A 20,261-nucleotide genomic window follows, 5' to 3' on the forward strand; every position below is an offset into this window, starting at 1 on the left:
GTAATGAGGAGCCAGCAAGCGATGCGATTCGTTGCTTGCAATGAAGCTCTGCATGTTTACTTTCGCATGTCAGCCAGTGCAATGCCCTTGTTTGCAAAAGGCGAATTCATCTTGTACAACAGCGCCGCAAGCACAGTTAAGCCTAACCCCGTCTTCAAGCAGTAAGCTCACTCGTCAAGTGCAAGACTGGCGCCAAATGTTTCAAAGTACTACATTAAGCTCGATCGCAAATACCAAAGTGCCGCCTCACAACAGTTTTTATCTCCTGGTCCAATGTGCCAATAAAGCCTCTCACTGCTGAGTACGAGTCTGTGATGCTTACAACGAGTGCAGCGTGCTGTCGTATTCTCATCACTGAGGTTCCGCTGGTAGGTGCCAAACTAAAGCGTAATAACACTCCAAGTGATGACTGAGCCGTGACCTCATGATGCACAAGCACCAGACACAAGCAAACGCAAAAGTTATACACAAGCAAAAGTTATGCTATGTTGAACATTGACAAATAAAACTGCAGCTTCACAATGACTCACTCCCGATGTATAACATACCTCATGTTTTGTTGAAATGAGTTTAGAAAATCCATATTTGTTGCACTGCATACAGTTCTGATAGCAGATTATTATGATATGTTGATTTCTTTTGTAACACGCTTGGTTAAAAAAAAAAATCTTGTTGCTCAAAGGCACGTGAAATAGTTTGTTATTTAAGAACCACACATTACACTAGAAAAATAATCCCATATTTGAAATCAACACAGAAATATACATGTAGTCAACAAAATTAATCAAAACCTACAAAGAAAAAATTTTTTCATGAAAACTGTTCCCCACATGTGCCATGTTTTAAATGCAAAAATCTGCAATTATTCAACATGCACACAGCCTTGCCTCGTTTGGTAAACCTGCAAATGCTTTGAAGTTCACAGGCCTAACTTTATTATCACATCTTGATAGGTGTGAACAAAATCAAATAATCATAATTCTGAAAATACATAATCAATTTCTGCACCATAGTTCTCTTAGTACACTTTTATTCCAGAAAGTCTATAATGTGAACTTCCTTTTCTGATTTTCCCGTCACTTCTAACACAGGACTACAGATGTTGAAAATAGCAGAAAAGTAATCCTTTGCTACTACTGTGAAAGGAAAATAGTCGCACCTGAATAGGCATCTCTTACAAATCTCTAACATGCTCATTTAAGACAAAGGATGGCTCTACTTTGCTCACCTCTAGAATGGTTTTGGAGCCAGGGAAGGATATAGAGTATTCCTTTCCAGAGGTCTCGTCTCGGATGCGAAGTGTTACTTGGCTTCTGGTGAAAGAGACACCACAAAAGAATGGCACTGAAAGTTAATTTAAAGAAAAGAGAAATAAATAAAATGTTTTCAGGCGCCTCATGAAGTGGAAATGTACATGAAGCTCTAACAGGTTGAAATGGCAAAACAGCGCATCGCAAGAAAAGATCTTCGGTAGATATTGCACCACACCTGCCGCGTAAACTACTCATACTGGTTGTTAGCTGCAGGTGGCACGAAAAAAATGATAATATAAGTCCAGGACTTTCAGTGATGTTATTAGCTTTGCGATACTTTAACCAAATCAGATCCCGATTCACTAAAGCAAATGACACTGAAGATGCACTGAAGCAGGCTCGTCGCATGCAGTGAAGTAAATAAATTAATTCGTTGTGAATATACTAAAAAATTTTTTGAAAATTTCAAATTTTTAGAGTGAATTCCAATACAGTAATATTCGCTTGAAAACTTAAAGTAAGTACTGTCAAAGTAACCTGCAATAAGGCAAAATTGGTTAAAAGATTCAAATCACTCGACTATTTGAACAAACAAACATAGTGCCAATGCCAAAGTATTTTCTAGAACGTAACACTGCCGTTCCCTAAAGTTAGCAACAAATGGATGCAACTGGCTCAGTACAAGTTGCGAATTGCAATCTGTACCCAAGATAAGCTGTCTTTGAAGTTCATTAGCAAAATCCTGTTAAATGCAACAATCTGTAGCCTTAGATCACCCTGCAGCACATATTAAAAACCTCCACTGAAACAGCTGCAGCAAACGCTAAAAAAAAAAGGGCTCACCCTCCTCTGCTAGGTACAGTCTCTCCATACGACTGGCTGCTCCTTAGCATAATGCTACCACCAGGCGCCAGCTCCGAAGCCACGAAGGGTGTCTGCAGACAAAGTGTTAATTCCTAAAGTAAGACGCGACCAACTCATTCAAGTGCACAACAAACTTATAAAAATTATTTATATCTATAACCACGTCATTTATAAAAATGACTGGTAAGAAAGTGATACAGAGGGACCTGAGAGCAGAATTTTACATCTAAAATACAAACTGAACAAGTTCCAGAGAATAAGTGAAATTTACATTTCTTTGAGCAAAACCTCAGCAAGGACAAAAAAAAAAAAAATAACAGCGCGAGGGACGCCTACCTGACAACAAACTGCTCCTTAGTACGACATGCAAGATTAAATAGCCCTATCCTGTGGCAGCCTGAAATATCGCAGTGTAGTACACTGGCCCACGTCATATGCAGCAGCATCTAATCAAATGGGACCCAAAGGGGCAGCGCGACGAAGGTGTTTAGTTTACGTAGAAACATGCACGGAGTGCTGCACCCGGTAGAAAGCCAACCAAATTAGGATATAGTTCTGCTTAACCCCTTTAACCATTCAGGATGAGCCCAGCTTGTCTGCTTGAGATACTCTCCCCCATGAGTGTTTTCGATGAGACTCATTTGCCAGCTAGTTCATGTGTCACCTCACAGATGCCAGCACTTGCTTAGCATTTTTTAGATGCGGAAGCATCTTATACACTCGCCTTGTAGTGCGCCATCCGCGCCGTCCGCACCGCTTCTCAAACATTCGACAGCTGACGCGCGCGCATGCGCCGTCGCGCCGTCGCCCACCATCTGTGCCGCGCGCGCTTCTCCTTCGGGAACATTCGACAGCTGACAGCGCATGCGCCGTCGCCATCTGTGCCGCGCGCGCGCTTCTCCTTCGAGAACATTCAACAGCTGACAGTGCATGCGCCGTAGCGCTGTATATATACTCAAGGTCGGCGCTCGCTCGCTCAGTTGCCGCTCGTCGGTTGGTTTGTACGGCGCGTCGACGTCCAAGGTCGCGGTGAAATGAATTCCAACGAATCCACAAACACAATGATCGACGTCCCTTCGACCAGCGCCGTCCTTTCGCATACGTGTGTACGTGTTCACTCATTTAACACCCCCTCCTACAACCACGTTAACCAATTTAGCCATCGACCCAAGTAAGTCGCAATTTAACACCCCATTTCACAACCACGTTAACCAATTTAGCCATCGACCCAAGTAAGTCGCACTTTAACACCCCGTTAACCAATTATATGCTCCGCATCCTCCTCAGTGTTCCCCCGAGGAAAGCTGCGGGCAATTTTTTTTTTTGTGGCTTGTGTTTAGAAAATGGTGTCTAGAGAAGGCAATGTGTGCACTGATGTCATGCATCAACTGAAAAAAGCCTTTGGACACTGTCCAGCTCTTAAAGCAGCCATTATTCAGACACCGAAGTTTATTTTGATTTTGGAAGTGAGAGTGATAGGATTACGACATCATTAGCAGTTCATCAGAAAGGAAGACTACTGAGAGTACACCATCATTACGCAACTTCATTATGCTAATTTAACTAAACATATGCAGCAATTCTTTTCCGACATTCAAAATCTGTATTTTAAAAGCATGATATTCATTATCAAATTCTAAAAAAAATCTTTTCAGGCACAAAAGCTTCAAAAAAAAAAAAAAGTAAGATTCTGGTTATGCAACACGTATGCCCAGCTTCTACTGTATCAGCAACACACCAGTGCATATGCGACCCATTAGAGTGCCGTTTTAATCCTCATAAAAAGAAAAAAAAATTGCACTGTAGCAAGCCCAGCAGCCTTGCTAAGATTCCTTGATTATAATATACTGCTGACCAATCACCAGCTTAGGCATTGAAAATGCTGTTCAAGTTCGCCTTTGATCATCACGGTGTAACAGCACATTGACAAAACTTCATGAAAGTAAATTCAAAGGAGTTGACTGTTGGGTGAGTTGGTGTTTTGACATGAAAACCATTCTGAGAACGCAATAAAAAACACGATGCACACACGAGAAGGAATAGACGAGACCAGGCGCATGGTCTCGTCTGCAGTTGAACCCCTTTGTAAGAGGCATGCTGCGGGAAGCAACTCTCGTCTTTTGTACGAGATGTTTCTTATAGGCAGAGTACCACGCATGCATTTTCCTATCAACACTTATTTTACTGTAAGTACTACAGCTGTGCGCCACCACACCGCGCCGCCGCCGCCCATTTTTGCTCTTGCCACTCGCAGCCCCGCCAAAGTTCCAAGAGAGACCACGCCGCCGCTGCCAGACAATAATTTACGGCACGCCGCCGTTTATGTTATTCTCTCCCGAGTGGAGAATCTGTGCATAAAATACATCACTACATCTTTTTTTTTTTCTACAGCTTTAAGATTTCTGAGAGCAGCATTGACTGCACTCTTGTTTTCGTGTTTACATGTGCTGTCTGTGTAAGGGCCCTAAGACAAAATCTGAAGATACAGTCGAGTGAGTTATCCTCTCATGGCGATTCTAATTCTTTTGGCGCCATTCGCGATGCCAGAACAGTGATCCACGTGACATGATTAAGGTACATACTCTAGAAGGGTCTATATACGAAAAATATGAGTTGTAAATTGTTTTCTACCTTGTTTTGCCATGCATTCACCACCCGCCACTCTCGTTCTTCCTCGCGTCTCGCTGGGTTATCATGCGCGATGAACTTGTCATTTCACTGCATTTTGTGAGTTTCTGATTGCGCAAGTGTAAATGAAAAGTAGCCGAGAGGTTTGAAATACTGATAGGCTCAACGCTTAGCGCTCGAATTGCACACATGCTTTATCAAGACAAATATTGAAGAGCCAGTAAGAATTGTAGTAGAGAGAGTGCCGTGTCGTGTAATCAAGAACGAAACCAAAGGAAAAGGAATTATTTCAATCTCCCAAAAGACGAATTCTTTACAGCGAAGACAACACAGCTCTTTATAACAAAGGCCAGTCAGCTTCAACGGTATTGGTATATTTTTTTAGTTGCGAGAAGAATTATATAGACACTCTCTATAGGCTTTCATTATCCCCGTCATGTCAAGGAATTTTTTCGGACTGACATTTCTGTCATGTCAGTCTAAAGAAATCACTTTTGTACACACACTCTCTGCTGTTTTCGCGGATAAAATCCCAGGAGCTCTATATAGCGAGCAACACTGCTGAAGCATAGATTAAACAAGCTGCCCATCTCTAACGCACGGACGGCACATGCGATAACCTCACTCCGCGTGCGACCCCTACTGTCGATTGCCCCTAAACCAAACAGGAAGCCCCGTTCACCTGCTCTTCCTAATCTTGAATTGAGCTCCTCTGAAGTGCATAATATAATAGTATTTTGAAGTTACAATACATTCTGGCCCAGACGATATGCCAAACATACTTTAAAGTGGTACTGATTATGGTATGCTAATTATTTTACAGTAATATTTAAAAAAGTAAATGTCTGCAACAATCTCTCTACTGCGAAAATTAGCAAACGTCGTGCTCTTAAGTCTGGAAACAAGCAAATAGCAAATTATGGGCCGATAACTTAGCTTTCCATACCAGCTCCACACTTTTGGAGCATATAGTAGTCAACAAATACTATGTAGAATACCTTAATGCACATAACCTATTTTCCCTAAGGCTACACAGTTGCTTGAATTTACACACGACATTTTTCTTCCCTTTAGACCGAAGACAGATTTATGCCATATTTATTGACAATTCTAAGGATTTTGACAAAGTTTTCCATACTGAACCTCCCTTCTACCTTCTTTACAATTTCGGCAACAACAAGCTGGTTGATTGGATAACAAAGCACTTGCGATTTCATTACGTTGAAAAGCGTGAAGTCATCCGACATACAAATCATGTTAGGGGTGCCTGGAGGCTCAGCACTTGGGCGGCTTTTGTTTATTATTTGTATAAGTGACGTAGCTGAGATTATCAGTAAGACCCCCATTAAACTTGAAATTTATGCAGACGACTACATTGTCTCATCTCTAATACTCAAGACCAACATGCGCTGATTACAGTTTTTTTTTGTCGTTTTTGTAACAGGAGTGAAACATGGCAATTGAAACGTGACATACCGTAGTCACGACATTTAAAAAAAAAGAATGGCCTCTTCATTTTGAATATACTTATGACGGTGTAAGTATAGCACGTGCCACAGAGCTTAAATATACGTTGGTGCAACTCTCCCAACACATTTAAAATGACACAATATTTCGAAACAGTACAATATCTGTGAAAGCATTAGTATCTTTGATTCAGATTAAGCAACTAGACAAAAGGATACAGACTGACAGCCTATAAGATTTCGGCCAAACTGGAATAAGCGTTGGTTGTTTGGTGACCTGACATAGCTATGTGAGAATCTGATAAAAAAAGCAATACTCCTTATATTATGTCACTTTGACCAGTGTTTCTTGTTACTTCGCATGCGCATGTTTTATTGCTGCAGCCCCTGTCGAACATAAGTGCACTTGCAAACCTGTCATCTTCCTCCATAAATAAAACAGTTCACACTGATTACAGTGTTCTTGCACCTATACCCTTTGTTGCACCTTCTGCTCACCGTACTCAGTGATTTGATTCTATGAATATTGTGCCCGATAGATTCAATATAAATTGTTTTAATTTTCTTTTGTTTCTTGTTTGCTTTTCTGTGGAACATGCATTTTCATAATTAGATTCATGGCTACCTGAGCAGACTTGGCTCTGAGCAATTGGAAAAAAGCATTGCGTGAACATCATCATCATCAGCCTGAATACGCCAACTGCAGGGCAAAGGCCTCTTTCACGATCCGTCAATCAACCCGGTCTAGTGCTTTCTGCTGCTGTGTTATACCTGTGGACTTTTAAATCTCATCGGCTTACTTAACTTTCTGTGTCCCCATTGTGCGCTTGCCTTCTCTGGGAATCCAGTCAGTTACCCTTAATTACTAGCGGTTATGCTGGCTACGTGCTACATGCCCAGCCCATGTCCATTTCTTCGTCTTGATTTCAACTATGATATCCTTAACCCCGATTTGTTCCCCGACCCACCCTGTTCTCTTTGTCTCTTTAGGTTACACCTATAATTTTCCTTTCCATCGCTCACTGCATCGTCCTCAATTTAGGGGACAGACTGGTCTTTGAGACCAAAAAGTGACTAAGAAATTCATTTTTTTAAATTGACATATTTGGTTTCTGCAAGTATTTTTCTATCTCTCTGCAAAGTTTCACACACCAGGAGGTAGTAATTTTTTTGTAATTTCATTCTAACTGTCCATATTCTTGGTGCTGTTAATATGCAGAACCTGCGAAAAAATGGGGAAATGACTTTGAGGCTTCTTTATAATTTGCCAGCACCTGTGTCTAAAGCTCTGCTACCAATTTATGAGCACCTTTATGAGGATCGCAGAACATGGGCACCATGAATGTTGCTTCTTAAAGAAACTATCTGTTTTCAGTTTTTTCCATTTTTCTCTAAAAAGTAAATCTACGACTGTTCTATTTTGAAGCCTCAATATCTCTGCAGCTAGGGCAGGTACAACAATAATTTTTTTGCAGTGGAAATCTGTCTGCGTGTAGAATGCAAGTATGGAAGCAGAATTTAGAGCACAAGCCTTTTTGACAAATTACTCATCAAAATTATAGCACAATTCTAACTGCTTTTAAAATGGGTAGTTCATTTTGCCTTAAAATAACCAAAAAAGGTCTAAAAACAAAAACTCTTGCACACTATCACTCTATAGTCATTAGTCTATGTTGGCATATTTTAAATATCACTTTTAATTGAGCACTCCTTTTCCTATGGTGGCCTTAAACAATACTGGATGAACTTAAGTTATCTCAGGAAAAATATAAGTTACAGGAAAACTAATTAAATATTTGAAATCAGCAGAAAAAACTGCATAACCCTGTGCAGTTTGATCAAGATCACTGAATAAATTAAAAAAAATTTCTAATACCAGTCTGCCCCCTTAAGCTGAACTCTCTTTCTAAGTCTCCATGTTTCTGCTCCGTCGGTAACTATCGGCAAGGTGCAGCTGTTATATACCTTTCTCTTGATAGATAGTAGCAGATTACCATTTAATATGTACTATAACATGTATTTTGTTAAATTGTATGTTTGAAGGTGTAGAACATTTTTGTTTACACCTGCTATGTCTCGAAAACCGAAAGAGAAGTATTTGAAAATAAATAACATTAAGACATGCTGCTGTCACTTTAAGTGCTTCGCCCTTTTGGGGAAATTTTTTTTTTTAAATTCAAAGAACAAGTCGCTATTCTCACCAGCTCTTGAAATGTGATCATACCCCCTCCCCCCTACCCGCGCCGCCGCCGATCCGGTAGACCCCAAGCCGTTGACAAGCTACCGCCGGCAATTTTGGTACCGGCACACAGGTCTACTAGGTACACTGGTGTCTCTTATACCCATTTGTCTCTAATAGCAGTGCCCCCTTTTAAAGGTGTTCGACTGTATTCCTTTTCGTGTGTAGTGTTTTTTCATTGCACTCGCACGATGGTTTCTATTTATTGAAAGAAGCTGTCTTTCGAAATGAACAAGGAGCGAGAAAACAATTTTCTTAGGCTATCTTTCAAAATTTGAGTATTTTTTTTTTTTTGCCAGCACATTGATAAGTACAGAAAAAAAATGAAAGCAAATTTTGTAAAGCTTTCGAACAAAACTCTACGAAGAGAATGTGAAAGGAAGTCCTGAACTAAAATACATCTTGTTTTATACATTTCAATCAAGTAAAAACACTGTTCCACTCTCTGATAGCATGCAGTTCTCCTTTGCTCATGATAGCAGTATCTGGGCCCGTGCAGATGATGTGAAAATTCTCGACGATGGATGCACTAGGGCTACAAGGCTGGCTTCCTTCGCAATCCTACATTCTACAAGACCACACACTGTCTACACCAGAGTGTCGGAACGGAACGAAAACTGAAAACGAAAATAAAACGATATTTTCGACGAGAATGAAAACGTAATCCGAATATCACGTATTATTTTGTTCCGGAGTAAAAACTAAATATTTTTTACCGTGTTTCAGTTCACGGGAAAATTTGGTGAAATGGAAAAAGCGAGGTCATGCAGCGTGAGCATCAAAGCATAACTCAGGGTACAGAATCAGTGCGCATCTCCGACAGATACCCCAAAGTAAAGATGATAAAATATTGGGGAAAGCTAAAAAAGTCACAACCAGAGCTCTTCGTATTATTACAAGTGGACTTTTGTGTGCCTCTCACACAGGACTTCGTGGTGAAGACATTATCCGCACTGCAGTTTGATCAGAACAGCAGTCGCGCTGATGGTGGGCTCCTTCTGAGACTATGCTAACACTCTTGACACAAAGCATTGAGTCTGCTCTACAAATTTCTAATTCGCTCAAGAAAAATATCATGAGCAAGAATGCAAGTGTGCAAAACCTGGAAGTGCATTACAGGCCTTCAGGAGAATCAATGTAGAAGCTGCATTCCAGAGAGCACCGCTAGTCAGCTTCAGAGAAACCAGAAGATGCCATCGAGACCTTTTTTTTGAGAACAAAGAATGGTGTAGTTGGAGCTCAGTCACATTTGACAAGTGAGCCAGTATCAGCGGAGATGGCACGCTTACCGTAAATGCTGGACAAGCAGCCGCGCCTTCCAAGAAGCACGAATGTGTTGATATTTTGGGACAAGTGCAAAGAGCGCCAAACGGAGCTATACATGTTAGCACAAGTGACCCTTGGTGTGCCAGCCAAACAAGTCAGCGTGGAGAGAGCATTTTCGGCATTGAAGTTTGTTTTGTCAAAGCAGCAGTCTCTCACTATTCGGAAAGTACACTCGATGTTTGGCTGCTTCTGAAATCGTGTGCACCCTCTTGACAAAAATTGGTGGTTCAAACTTGAGAGAAAATAAATATAGAGTTTTTGTTGTAGGCTTGCTTCCAAATTTTTCGCGGCTTCCCTCAATCATATCGTCGCTTTCTGGCGTAAAACCCTTACACTTATTAATACACTTTTGTTTGTTAGTTTATTTTTTATTTTTCAGTAAGTACTTCTAATATTGAATATTTAGTTAGTTATTATTATTAAGAAACCGTTACGAACCGTTGTGGAAAGTTTTTTTCTTTTCCTTCCGGAACAGAAACGAAACGAAACTTTTGTCTGTGGATTGAAACGAAAAACATTTTGTTCCAACACCCTGGTCTACACCATTTCCATGCAACACAACCCACCTCATCTGTGACGTGGTCCCATCCCATCAGCGACTGACGACACGGTGGGACGCATGTTTCCTGTGCAATCAATTGCCGCACATCACCTGGACGAGAAAGGCGGCACAGACATCTACGGTTAGGGCAGTGCCAACGTGGCTCAAGAAGACAGCAGCTTGCTATTGCAGTTTTGCACAGTTAAACAGATACTAAAGAGCAAGGAAGATTCTTCGTGTACTAGTAAATTACACTTTCACAATACTGTAAACATCCCTCTTACCACTACACGATGCTTGGTAAGCGAGAAAATGAGCGAAAGGAACATGCAGGTGGAGACACCACTCTAAGATTCCTGCCCGAAACACCATGATGCCATAGATTTTGAGAGCATCTACTAAGTCCTACGTAACTTCTAATAGATAAAAATAAAGTACATAGTCATCAGTGGGTGCTATAAACCCAGGAAACGGCGTTTCTGAGAAAATTTCATCGAGCCCACGTCACAAAAGTGCGAAATATAAGATTTGAAAGGTTTGACAGCATGCGTGAATATTTCAACTCGAAATTCAAGAACAAAATTCAAACATTGATTTTTTTTCACTAATATAAACTTATGGTAGTGAAACATATGGCATTTGTGTTCTCAGATGCTGTTCAATCAATTTGAGTCGTAGCTCCTCTTTATTTATTTACAGGTACCTTACAGGCTCTTGGTTAGGCCCTTGGTTAGGGCATTTACGGTACCTTTTTATTACATGGAGGTGAAGGGCTGAAACTTGCTCTGTTAATATTAATTTTTTTAAGTATACCCGCTACCAATATGCTGGGCATTATTGTTATGAAGATGAGCACTCAGTTTTAGTTGAGATAAGAGTTGAGCCTTTACTGAAAGAACCAACTTCACTGATATGACAGTAACTCAGCAGCTTGCTCAAGGTGCGTTCAACGACTTTTCTGGTTTGTAAACCATAACATCTTGGTGACCGGCGAAAATAATGTTGACTTATTAGTGTGTAACTACAAAGTGCAGGGGTATGCAATCAGTGGGAGTTATAAACTCACCGCATGTGAGCCCCTGTCGCGGAAGCGTCAGGGCCACCGCCCGGTCCCGGTAGATGAGCTGAATTCGCTGAACAGAGTCCTCTTCCGATGGCAGTGACTGTGTTTCCCGAGGCAGTGCATTGTGTACCGCGTCCTGCACATTTTGAAGCCCCGCAAATTTGACAATCCACAATGCTGCTTTAGCCTTATTAGAATCTTCAAAATAGAGTGCGAGCTTTCAAGACTATAAAGTGAGCGCCTACCACGAGAAGAATGGAGAAATGCAGTTGCCTGCAGCTTCCATATTCCATTTCTATCCTATAGAGTCGTGGTGTACAAATTTTTGTGCCAACTTGGAAATTTAGCTTCAATAAATTGAACACTATACAAAATGACAATGAGGGTCCACTCAATTCTAATGTACAGAGTGCACCTACACACTGCCACTTCATTAGAGGAGCTGCCATGTTAAATAGCATGTTCAGTGTATCTAATTTGAACTCTAACGATAAGAAATAGTTCTTCTTGCTTAATTCATAATGCTCGTAGCCTGTAATGAACTTGCACATGCGCTGTGAATCGTTCATTACCTTTAGAAAAAAAAAATAAAACGTGGCTAATTACACTAGGCACTAATACAAGACATATAGTTGCTCTAACTATAATTACATAGTAGAAAATGCCTAAAGTATCCTACTCCCTTGACTTTCTTTGATCAGAGCCTATGGCACCTATGCATGAAGCTACGCTACTCTAATCCACTCATAAATGGTTTATTATAACCAAAGACTGATGGTAATTACTTACTGTTGTCACATGCTTCAATAAATTGAAGAACACTAGTTCTCAAAATAAAAAGGTTGTTACAGTCGAACCCCTTTATAAGAGCAGCAATTTTCATCTTTTATAGAGATGTCTCTTATAAGCAGGGTACCACGTATGCATTTTAGTATCCACTCGTATTTTACTGTAGGCACACTGGTGTTTCTTACACCCATTTGCCCTTATATTGGTGCCTCTCATAAAGGGGTTCAACTGTACTGAACAAATGTTTTCACAGGGGTACTTTACATTGTGCCAAGTGATATTGAGGAGTCTGAGTTGCAAGCAGAAAGGCAGATGGACTGCTCATTCTGCAAATGTATGCCCAGAACACAAAAAGCCTCTTGCAACAGTGATGTTGACGTGTGAGATTTGTAGCTATCCAAGATTTCCAACTATCTTTACACGGCTTCTTGTGTATGCACTCATGTCATTCAAGTCATCATACTGTTTTACGGTTAGCATGGTCAAAAGCTGTGCCATGTCAACTTGTTCATTGTCTGCTGATTCCCAGAAGCAAAGCTAAAACTTCAAATCGTACAACGAAACAGCATACGCTGATGTCACATGCATACCACCTATTCTAGAGAGCGAGAATAAGTACATTTAAGATTATACACGGCAGAAAAATATATGCCCCTTTTATTAGGACTTATTCTGTTATCTTCAGAACAATAATAAGCCGTAGCTCTCATCATGCAATGTAGAAAATCAATAACATATTGCCTTCCTAGTACTTTTCAAAACAGGAAGTGCATGTCAGATGACTCTTATCGTTTGAAGTGAAGATAAGCCTCAGCTTCGTAATAAACAGCTTCTAAAGAGCACAGAACTCTTTCCATCATTAGTACAGTGCCCCCACTGTTACATTATTAGTGACAATATTCAAGAAATTTCAGACACAGCAGGCATGTTTCGTACAACGAAAGTCCTGTGAAAACACTTGCCAGCACAGCGCAAAACAATATATGCATGGCAATATAAGTGCAATACAAAAGACCCAAGAAACTCCACAAATGAGGATATGAGAAAATTTTGATTGGCTACAACTCTTTCGCACTTTTGAGTTTCCAGCCTCCCCCCCCCCCCCCCCCGAACGACTAGGATAATGCTGCCAAGGGGAACAAAACTCGTAATCTCACAGTTGGCAGGAGGCTACTACAGCCATTGAGCGAAACATAACTGGTTTTCACGAGAAATAACCAACGGTCCAGATACATCTACTCACCAGAAGGTTCCAGTTGGCCTGCTCCAGGAACATGAAACACTCCCCCACATCTTCAAGTCCGGTGCAGGCCTGGCCAGAATGAAACAAACACCAGCTTGCTCATTGTAGCAGACCAATCAGGTTTCACAACACTTCTTTATTATTTTTTTAAAGTGCTCCTCAATCGCAGCTCACCAATTAAAGCACTTACATGCTGCTCTACGGGCTTCCCATCTCCCCTTCAGGTGTTGTGGTACGGCGTAGCTTAGAGTCAATGCTCAGGGTTTTTTCAGGGGATGGTGCACTGCGCTACTAGTATTGGCCACTCTGCCGTTCAGTGCTACGTTGCACACATGTCAGCAGGCTAGCTGTCACCCGGTTGCATTCTTTCTCCTCCATTTGTAACAAACAACTAGCCCGCCCCCTTTTTCTCGTCATCTCGCTTGCCTGTCAAGCAAAATCAACAGATTGCTTGCTTGCGTCAATGTGCGGCAATCAAGTGCAAAGCCAAAGCTCGAAGCCAAACAGCACAAAGCCACGGTCCCCGGCAGCAAGACTGACCTTTTACTGCTGAAAGTCGCGAATTCTCGACGTACATGAAAACCTCGAGCAAGTAAGTTCCGAAAGACTTGCTGCCTTTATTGCCTGCTGTCGAGTACTCACCAGAAACGTAGCTTTCAGCATAAACATCAGTGGCATCTCGTCTAAGGTATTTTATGCTAGAACTAGAACAATTGTTTTGTACCTGATGGAATAGAGTGCAAATCACGTGCAACAGCTCTCACTTCTGCGTTCTTCCTCGCCTATGTGATGTAAATTCTATCTTCAATAATTTTGTTTATTTGGTGTGTACGAATCCAAGAGGTTCTGAAGTGTGTTTTTGTTGCTAGGTCCTCACTTCTGTGGCATATGGAAAACTTGTGACATACATGAAAGTATGCATTAAAGCTGCAAATTATGAAATTTAACTACAGAATTATTTAAAGGTTGCCATTTAAAGCTAGAAAATGAGAAAATTTTTATTCACTTCAGCTTTTTCATATTTAAGGCCTTAAATGATTAAATTCAGTGGTCTTATGTACTAAACCAACAATAAGTATGCCATAGTCGAGCAGTATGAACTGAAGTGACCATTTGGGGTTATTTTATGTGTGTGTAAGCATGAGTAAACGGTTTCATTTGCATTTCACTCCCATTATGGTGCATTGGCTGTGGCCAGTAATCAGAAAGAGCGCACAAATCTGACAGCTAAGCTACCACAGCTGGTACTATCCACCACCACAGGGGACATTCCCAGAGTATGGGGGATCTGTACATGGTGCCATGTAATGTTTTATCAGCAGCAACGATGGCCTGCTTTTGTAGAATAAGAAGTGGGAGCAAAAAAAATAGGCTGCATATCTGCATGCTTCATTGCAAATAGTGAATAAAGCGTTTATTTCATGTTCTGGTTGAGAAAATTAGTAAATTAGATTCTGGAGGAACTGTGTGAGACACGAGAGCCATTTGGCAGTAATCTTAGAAAACTACATGATCTGTACATGGCCTTCGATATAGAAAGTGCGTGGCGTGCGTGCGACATCTCGAAAGCCATAACTTGTAGAATGCAAGGCCACGAGTATGTGGGAGCACCGTATTCTCTTAGCAAAGCACAGGAAGCATGAAACCAGTTAGCAAAGCAAAAGCGAGAAACCAGTAAATACGAAAGCATTAAAATACCCCATGAAACAGAAAATCTGGTGAGCGTCTTGGGTTCACTTGGAGCAACGGTTACAGATCCCACATGACCAAGTCCATCATATTTCAACGCCAATTAAAACTCACCAGGCCCACGCCATTAACATGAGAGTCTCAGTTTCATTACATTTACAGCCAACAGGCATTGAGGGTTAACTTTTTCGAGCAAGATATTGTTAAGTTACAAAATTCAGAAGATTTTTTTCTTTTAAAATCTACACCAACATGGTGGCTAAAAGAAATCTGGGTTCTCTCCTGCTAGTTCTGCAAGGTCCATACTGCACCCACACATTGCCATGAGAAAAGCCACTACACAACGAGGCCAATTTTAGTTTTGAGGTTGGGTGTGTTACCAGTATAAAAATACTTGTGAAAATGTGACAGTGTAGTAATGTCAAAACTGTACAAATGACCACTCAAACGTTCCTAGCTTGCTCATGCTTCCAACTGTTCAATAACATTCCTGGTAGAGCTACAAGCCTATCTTGCAAAGCCAGGAAGATGAGACTGTAAGTGATGCTTATTCATCTATGCTAGCTAACAATTTTATTTGTTCATGCACCTTATGTGCGATATGCACGACTCAATTTACGCTTATTGTTACTGCACATTACGCCAAAATTAAATTATGTTCATGTGGAATGAAGGTTGGATGCAATGACATTACTCGTTAAAATATAAATTTGAGTACTGCATGAATTCAATGTGCTCTAACAACAGTGACTGCAGAGAATGCGTAAGTGGAGCTAGCCAATAAATAACACTGCATCCAATTCCTAGATATAGAAAAAGAAATGCAGTTCTCAGAAAACAATTAGTACGCTACAAGACGTAGTAAGTTGTGTAAAATGCTTTGACACTTGCACGTTTTCCTAAAATCTAAGAAGCTCAAGACTTTCTGATAATAATAATGGTGATGATAATAATAATAATAATAAAATAGACATTTGTGCCATTACTATTTCAATAATGACACTTTTTTTATTGTGAAAAAGTTTTGATAAACTGAAACTTAAAATGTGCAATCACTCCACACATGCAGTGCTGAATTTATTGAAAGCTTCTAAGAGTGTTTCCAACTGTTTTAACTGAATTCAGCGCATGACACGCATGGTGGAGCACATTTAGAAATTGCGTGACCATCTGTGAATATTCTGAAACATTTCAAAGCTAGTGTCTGAATAGCCAGTGCTTTATAGACGTAAGAGGCCAGCGCTTACCATCGTCACTGTATGCGCATGTCGGCTGCTTTTCTGAGCACAAGCTCAGTGATTTTTTTATCTGATGCATTTGCCACCGTAACAATGCAACAAGAACCATGTACGGCGAAATGTAAAATGCGTGCCAAAAGCATTTGAGAAAAGGAGACAACCTTTCTTGTGTGCCTAGTGAAGTGCTGTCCTTTTTATATCACTTATGTTTCATGCAATGGCTTATATTCCACTGCCACGCGAATTGAAGACATACTACTCAGTTTTCAAGTGCCAAAATAACAGACACTGCTTCCTGGTTCAACTCCAATGCGCCATACACACTTAACTGACGTGTAAGGTCGAACAAATTTCCACATGATGAACGCACGTATGTATGGCAAATTAGTTAATTAAAGTAAGCTTGCTGCATGAATGCACTAAGTTTATATAAAGTAAACTTGCTGCATGAATGCACTAATCACTCTTAGATTTGACACGGTAAAAAGTCATGGTTATATATATAATTCAGCTACCCTGCAATCAAATCTCTCTGTGCACCAAGACCCGCACTCTGAAAGATGGTATGTACAACAGCCATGGTTTTTAAACATTAAGTTTCTCGTTTGCAGAGCATATGCATTTTACTTGAGGTACTTATGAAATTGAGCACACTTTCTAATGTTTATATTTTGAATATGCTTTGTTAAGCATGTCACTATTTTTTCTTTGTATGATACTTTACTTTTTTTTTAGATGCACTTTGCTTCTGCTGCCTTGTTGCCACAGCGATCCTAGTGATGTGGGACATTTATTGAGCTGTTTTAATTGCGATTTTTTTTCCTGTTACAACAACCTTGTTCGCAAAAAAAACTTAAACAACAAAACAGTGTGTTCAAGTGATGCTGTCACCATTCCAGTGGTTGAAAGCGGAGGAATACGCCTATGGACCATGCAGCATGAGATAGAATCGAAAACGACAGCCATAACATTAAAAAACAGCACAGCCCTGTCAGCGACTGCACATCACCCCTTTGATGACTACACAGCACCTCAAACGCAGCGTGATTGTTTAGTACCGTAATGGTGTTTATTGGACCACACTTGGCGACAGTGCGCAAAAGTGACAGTCGAGGCAAAGCATGAACTCCTATCATGAGCGGCGTTCGATCAGACAGAAGCTGGAGAAAATGACCCACTAGAAGATGCTGGAGAAATGGACCACTACAGAGTTCTTAAGCTTTGTTACAGTCAGTGTAAACAAACTACAAATTTTGATTACAAGAAAAAAAGTAAAATAACAAGAGGGTTGGTAGGATGGTAACAAAGAACTGGCATCGTTGACGCGATATCTGATATCTTATTTGTTAAGGTTTTTTTTTTGTTTCCTTTTTACATCAGTGTATATAAACACTTTCTAAATTAAACTTAAGTTGAAGCAGGTACTCATTGTTTCGAGTTTCCATGTACCTGTTAAGGTGCTATAAAATGTTCGCATCAACTACCACCATGAATCGATACCAGATAGCATGACCCAACAGCCTGCTAAATCATTAGGTCTTTCCATTTGATGTCCCTACAAAAATGACCTGGTATCAATTCGCAATTTAAGTGGAAGTGTTTTGTATGTCTGTGACGGCTCTCACCAGGAGCATCAATCATGCTTAAGTGTCATGTACCAAAACAAAGCACTTTGGGTGGATGCAAGCACCCCAAACCAAATGCGTCAGTGAAACACAACAAACACATTTCCCAAGTAAAAAAGATACTGCCGAGTTGGCTTGTATTGAAACAGTTTGTCAAACACATGTGGCGAAGATTAAAAGGATGAAGACTTTTTTTTTTTTTGCGATTTCTGAACTTCTGTCAATGCAATTGCCCTTCTGCTGCAAGTCTAGGAAACATACATGCATTTACAGCTGCAGTTGCAAAATGCACACTGGTTTGCAAGGTCATCAACATGACCCCACAGCTTTTTTTTCTCATATTTTTTAGCCCAGTAAGATAGCTAAGCATTGGGGGACCTAAACGCCTATCTAAAATTATATTTTATCAGATAAGGACAACATTACTGACAGCGCTTACGCACTGCCTTCAAGATAGACTGTCTAAACTTCAACCAAGGTGCCGATTAGAAAATACAATGAGCCAACGTCTTTCGCGAAAGCCAGAGACAGCAACACTACAGCTTGCCCTAGAATCGCGCCGGGCCTTTTGTCCTTGGTTCAATTCTTACTCAATGTCGCGATTCATTAAATTCGTCTACCGCTCGACTGCTCAGTCTACACGGCACACATGTGTCCGCCCCACCGTTTCATGCGATGACGAGATATTCCGACGACAGGCGATGCTCGCAGAAGCAATCTGACGCCTCAGAATTCCGTCGTACGAAAAGAAGCGGCATTCGGAAAAACGCAGTGTGCAGGTGATCCCCGAGAACATTGTCCGGGCGTTTCGAGTCTCATCCGGGAAAGAAATCGCATGCGATTTACAGCTGGTGCCACTGCAGTCGTACGGAACAAAGGGAAGGTGTCAGCGACAGCTGATTTTCGAGCTCAAGGTCCGAGAAAAAGCCCTCGATTGCGCAAGAGTGGCGTCAGGTTGTTTTTTCGTGTCCACATACAACAACCGCTGTTGTAACTGCTCACTACAAAAAGAAGTGACCACGTCGGCGTTCACGACCTCGCTGTACGGTTTATCAATCGAATGAACCGTGCGTCAAGTTGCACACACAACAAGCGATAAGTCGGAAATAAGCCTCCGCGTTTATGAAGAACATGAGGCGCTTGCTGGCGACCGATTACACCCCGCGAGGTGCCAACTTCGCAGTGACGCTGCGCTTTGAAGTTCTCCGGGCGCCAGGGTCGAGTTCTCGCAAGCGCGTCAGCCGAATCCTTGAACCCCTCAAGCCCGTGGAGACTTCGAGTGCGTTCGCCCCTAGAGGAACGGCGAGCTCCCAAGAAGACGTGAAGCCCGGTGCAGGCCTACGAATCGGCGTCCTGCGACGCACGTTCCCTCACCTGAAAATCGGCCAAGATTTGGTCTCGTTGCTCAGTCATCACGTCCGTGCTGAGGGGATTCGCCGCTGCGACCAGAAACTTGCGACCATGGCCGTGGGATGTGAACGCTCATTCTGACGACGGGCCTGGCCAGCGTTGCCAACGCCGCAAGGAGCGCCCACTGTTTCTGGCCTTGACTTAAACAAAAAAACTACAAGAAGAAAAGCGCTGGAGTTAAAGAGACTAACAGCGGTGACGAGTAAAAGGCGATGCGGTAAAATTGGCAAAACCATTCTTAGTTATTATAAAAATGATTGCGGGTTGACTTGAATGACTCAAAATAAACCGGTGAACAGTTAAGTGAGATGGTTTTGTGTCTGTACGATCGCAAAAACAAAACTGAGCTAGACTTGCAACCAATCTGTAACCAAACTCTAAAATCAACTGTAACAATACTCTAAAAAATTCAGAGATTTATAGAAGCTGCTCCATCAAGATGCTGCCTCAAGTATCCTCTACTTAACATTACATTAAACATAAAAACCTAGTTAGCAAGTGAACTTACCTTCGTGACGATTGAGGTTTCTTTAAAGATAAATAACGGTTCAGCAGTTTTTATTTTTGCTTTGCAAAACAACGCATAGAAGCATGTCGATTTTAAGAGTTTAACACGAAAAATTGCTTTGGAGACGACGTTTTCTGCGTAGTGCCCTCATAAACAATTGCCTTGGAGTTCGCTAGCTTCAACCTGCGACCAATAGGTATATCACTCCACGTTGCCCTTCTTTCTTACTTTTTTGTTTTTTGTTACTGTAGTTTTTTTTTTCAGTTTTTGCCTCAGCCCTCTTTAGCCAACTACATCACTCTATTTGTTCCTCCTTCTTTCGTTTTTCTAATCTTTTTTTATTTGCTTTTTTGTTCTCTTTAGTGAACTCCGTTCGCTT

At 41.1% G+C, this 20,261-nt stretch overlaps 1 protein-coding gene across 1 annotated transcript in view; it reads right to left on the reverse strand.

Moving 5' to 3' along the window:
* Nucleotides 1-19,496, reverse strand: part of LOC142786491 (FAS-associated factor 1-like) — a 66,604-nt gene extending 47,108 nt beyond the window's left edge. The window contains exons 1-6 of the mRNA XM_075884205.1: nucleotides 19,339-19,496; nucleotides 13,413-13,481; nucleotides 11,384-11,516; nucleotides 10,343-10,428; nucleotides 2,097-2,188; nucleotides 1,229-1,313 (exon numbers count right to left, since the gene is read on the reverse strand). Of these exons, the coding sequence (XP_075740320.1) occupies nucleotides 1,229-1,313; nucleotides 2,097-2,188; nucleotides 10,343-10,428; nucleotides 11,384-11,516; nucleotides 13,413-13,481; nucleotides 19,339-19,377 (504 nt within the window). The 5' untranslated portion in view covers nucleotides 19,378-19,496. The remainder of the gene's footprint in view (nucleotides 1-1,228; nucleotides 1,314-2,096; nucleotides 2,189-10,342; nucleotides 10,429-11,383; nucleotides 11,517-13,412; nucleotides 13,482-19,338) is intronic.
* Nucleotides 19,497-20,261: the final 765 nt, after the last annotated feature.

The sequence above is a fragment of the Rhipicephalus microplus genome, unplaced genomic scaffold (assembly GCF_043290135.1).
Source record: "Rhipicephalus microplus isolate Deutch F79 unplaced genomic scaffold, USDA_Rmic scaffold_24, whole genome shotgun sequence".
In the NCBI taxonomy this organism is placed as follows: domain Eukaryota; kingdom Metazoa; phylum Arthropoda; class Arachnida; order Ixodida; family Ixodidae; genus Rhipicephalus; species Rhipicephalus microplus.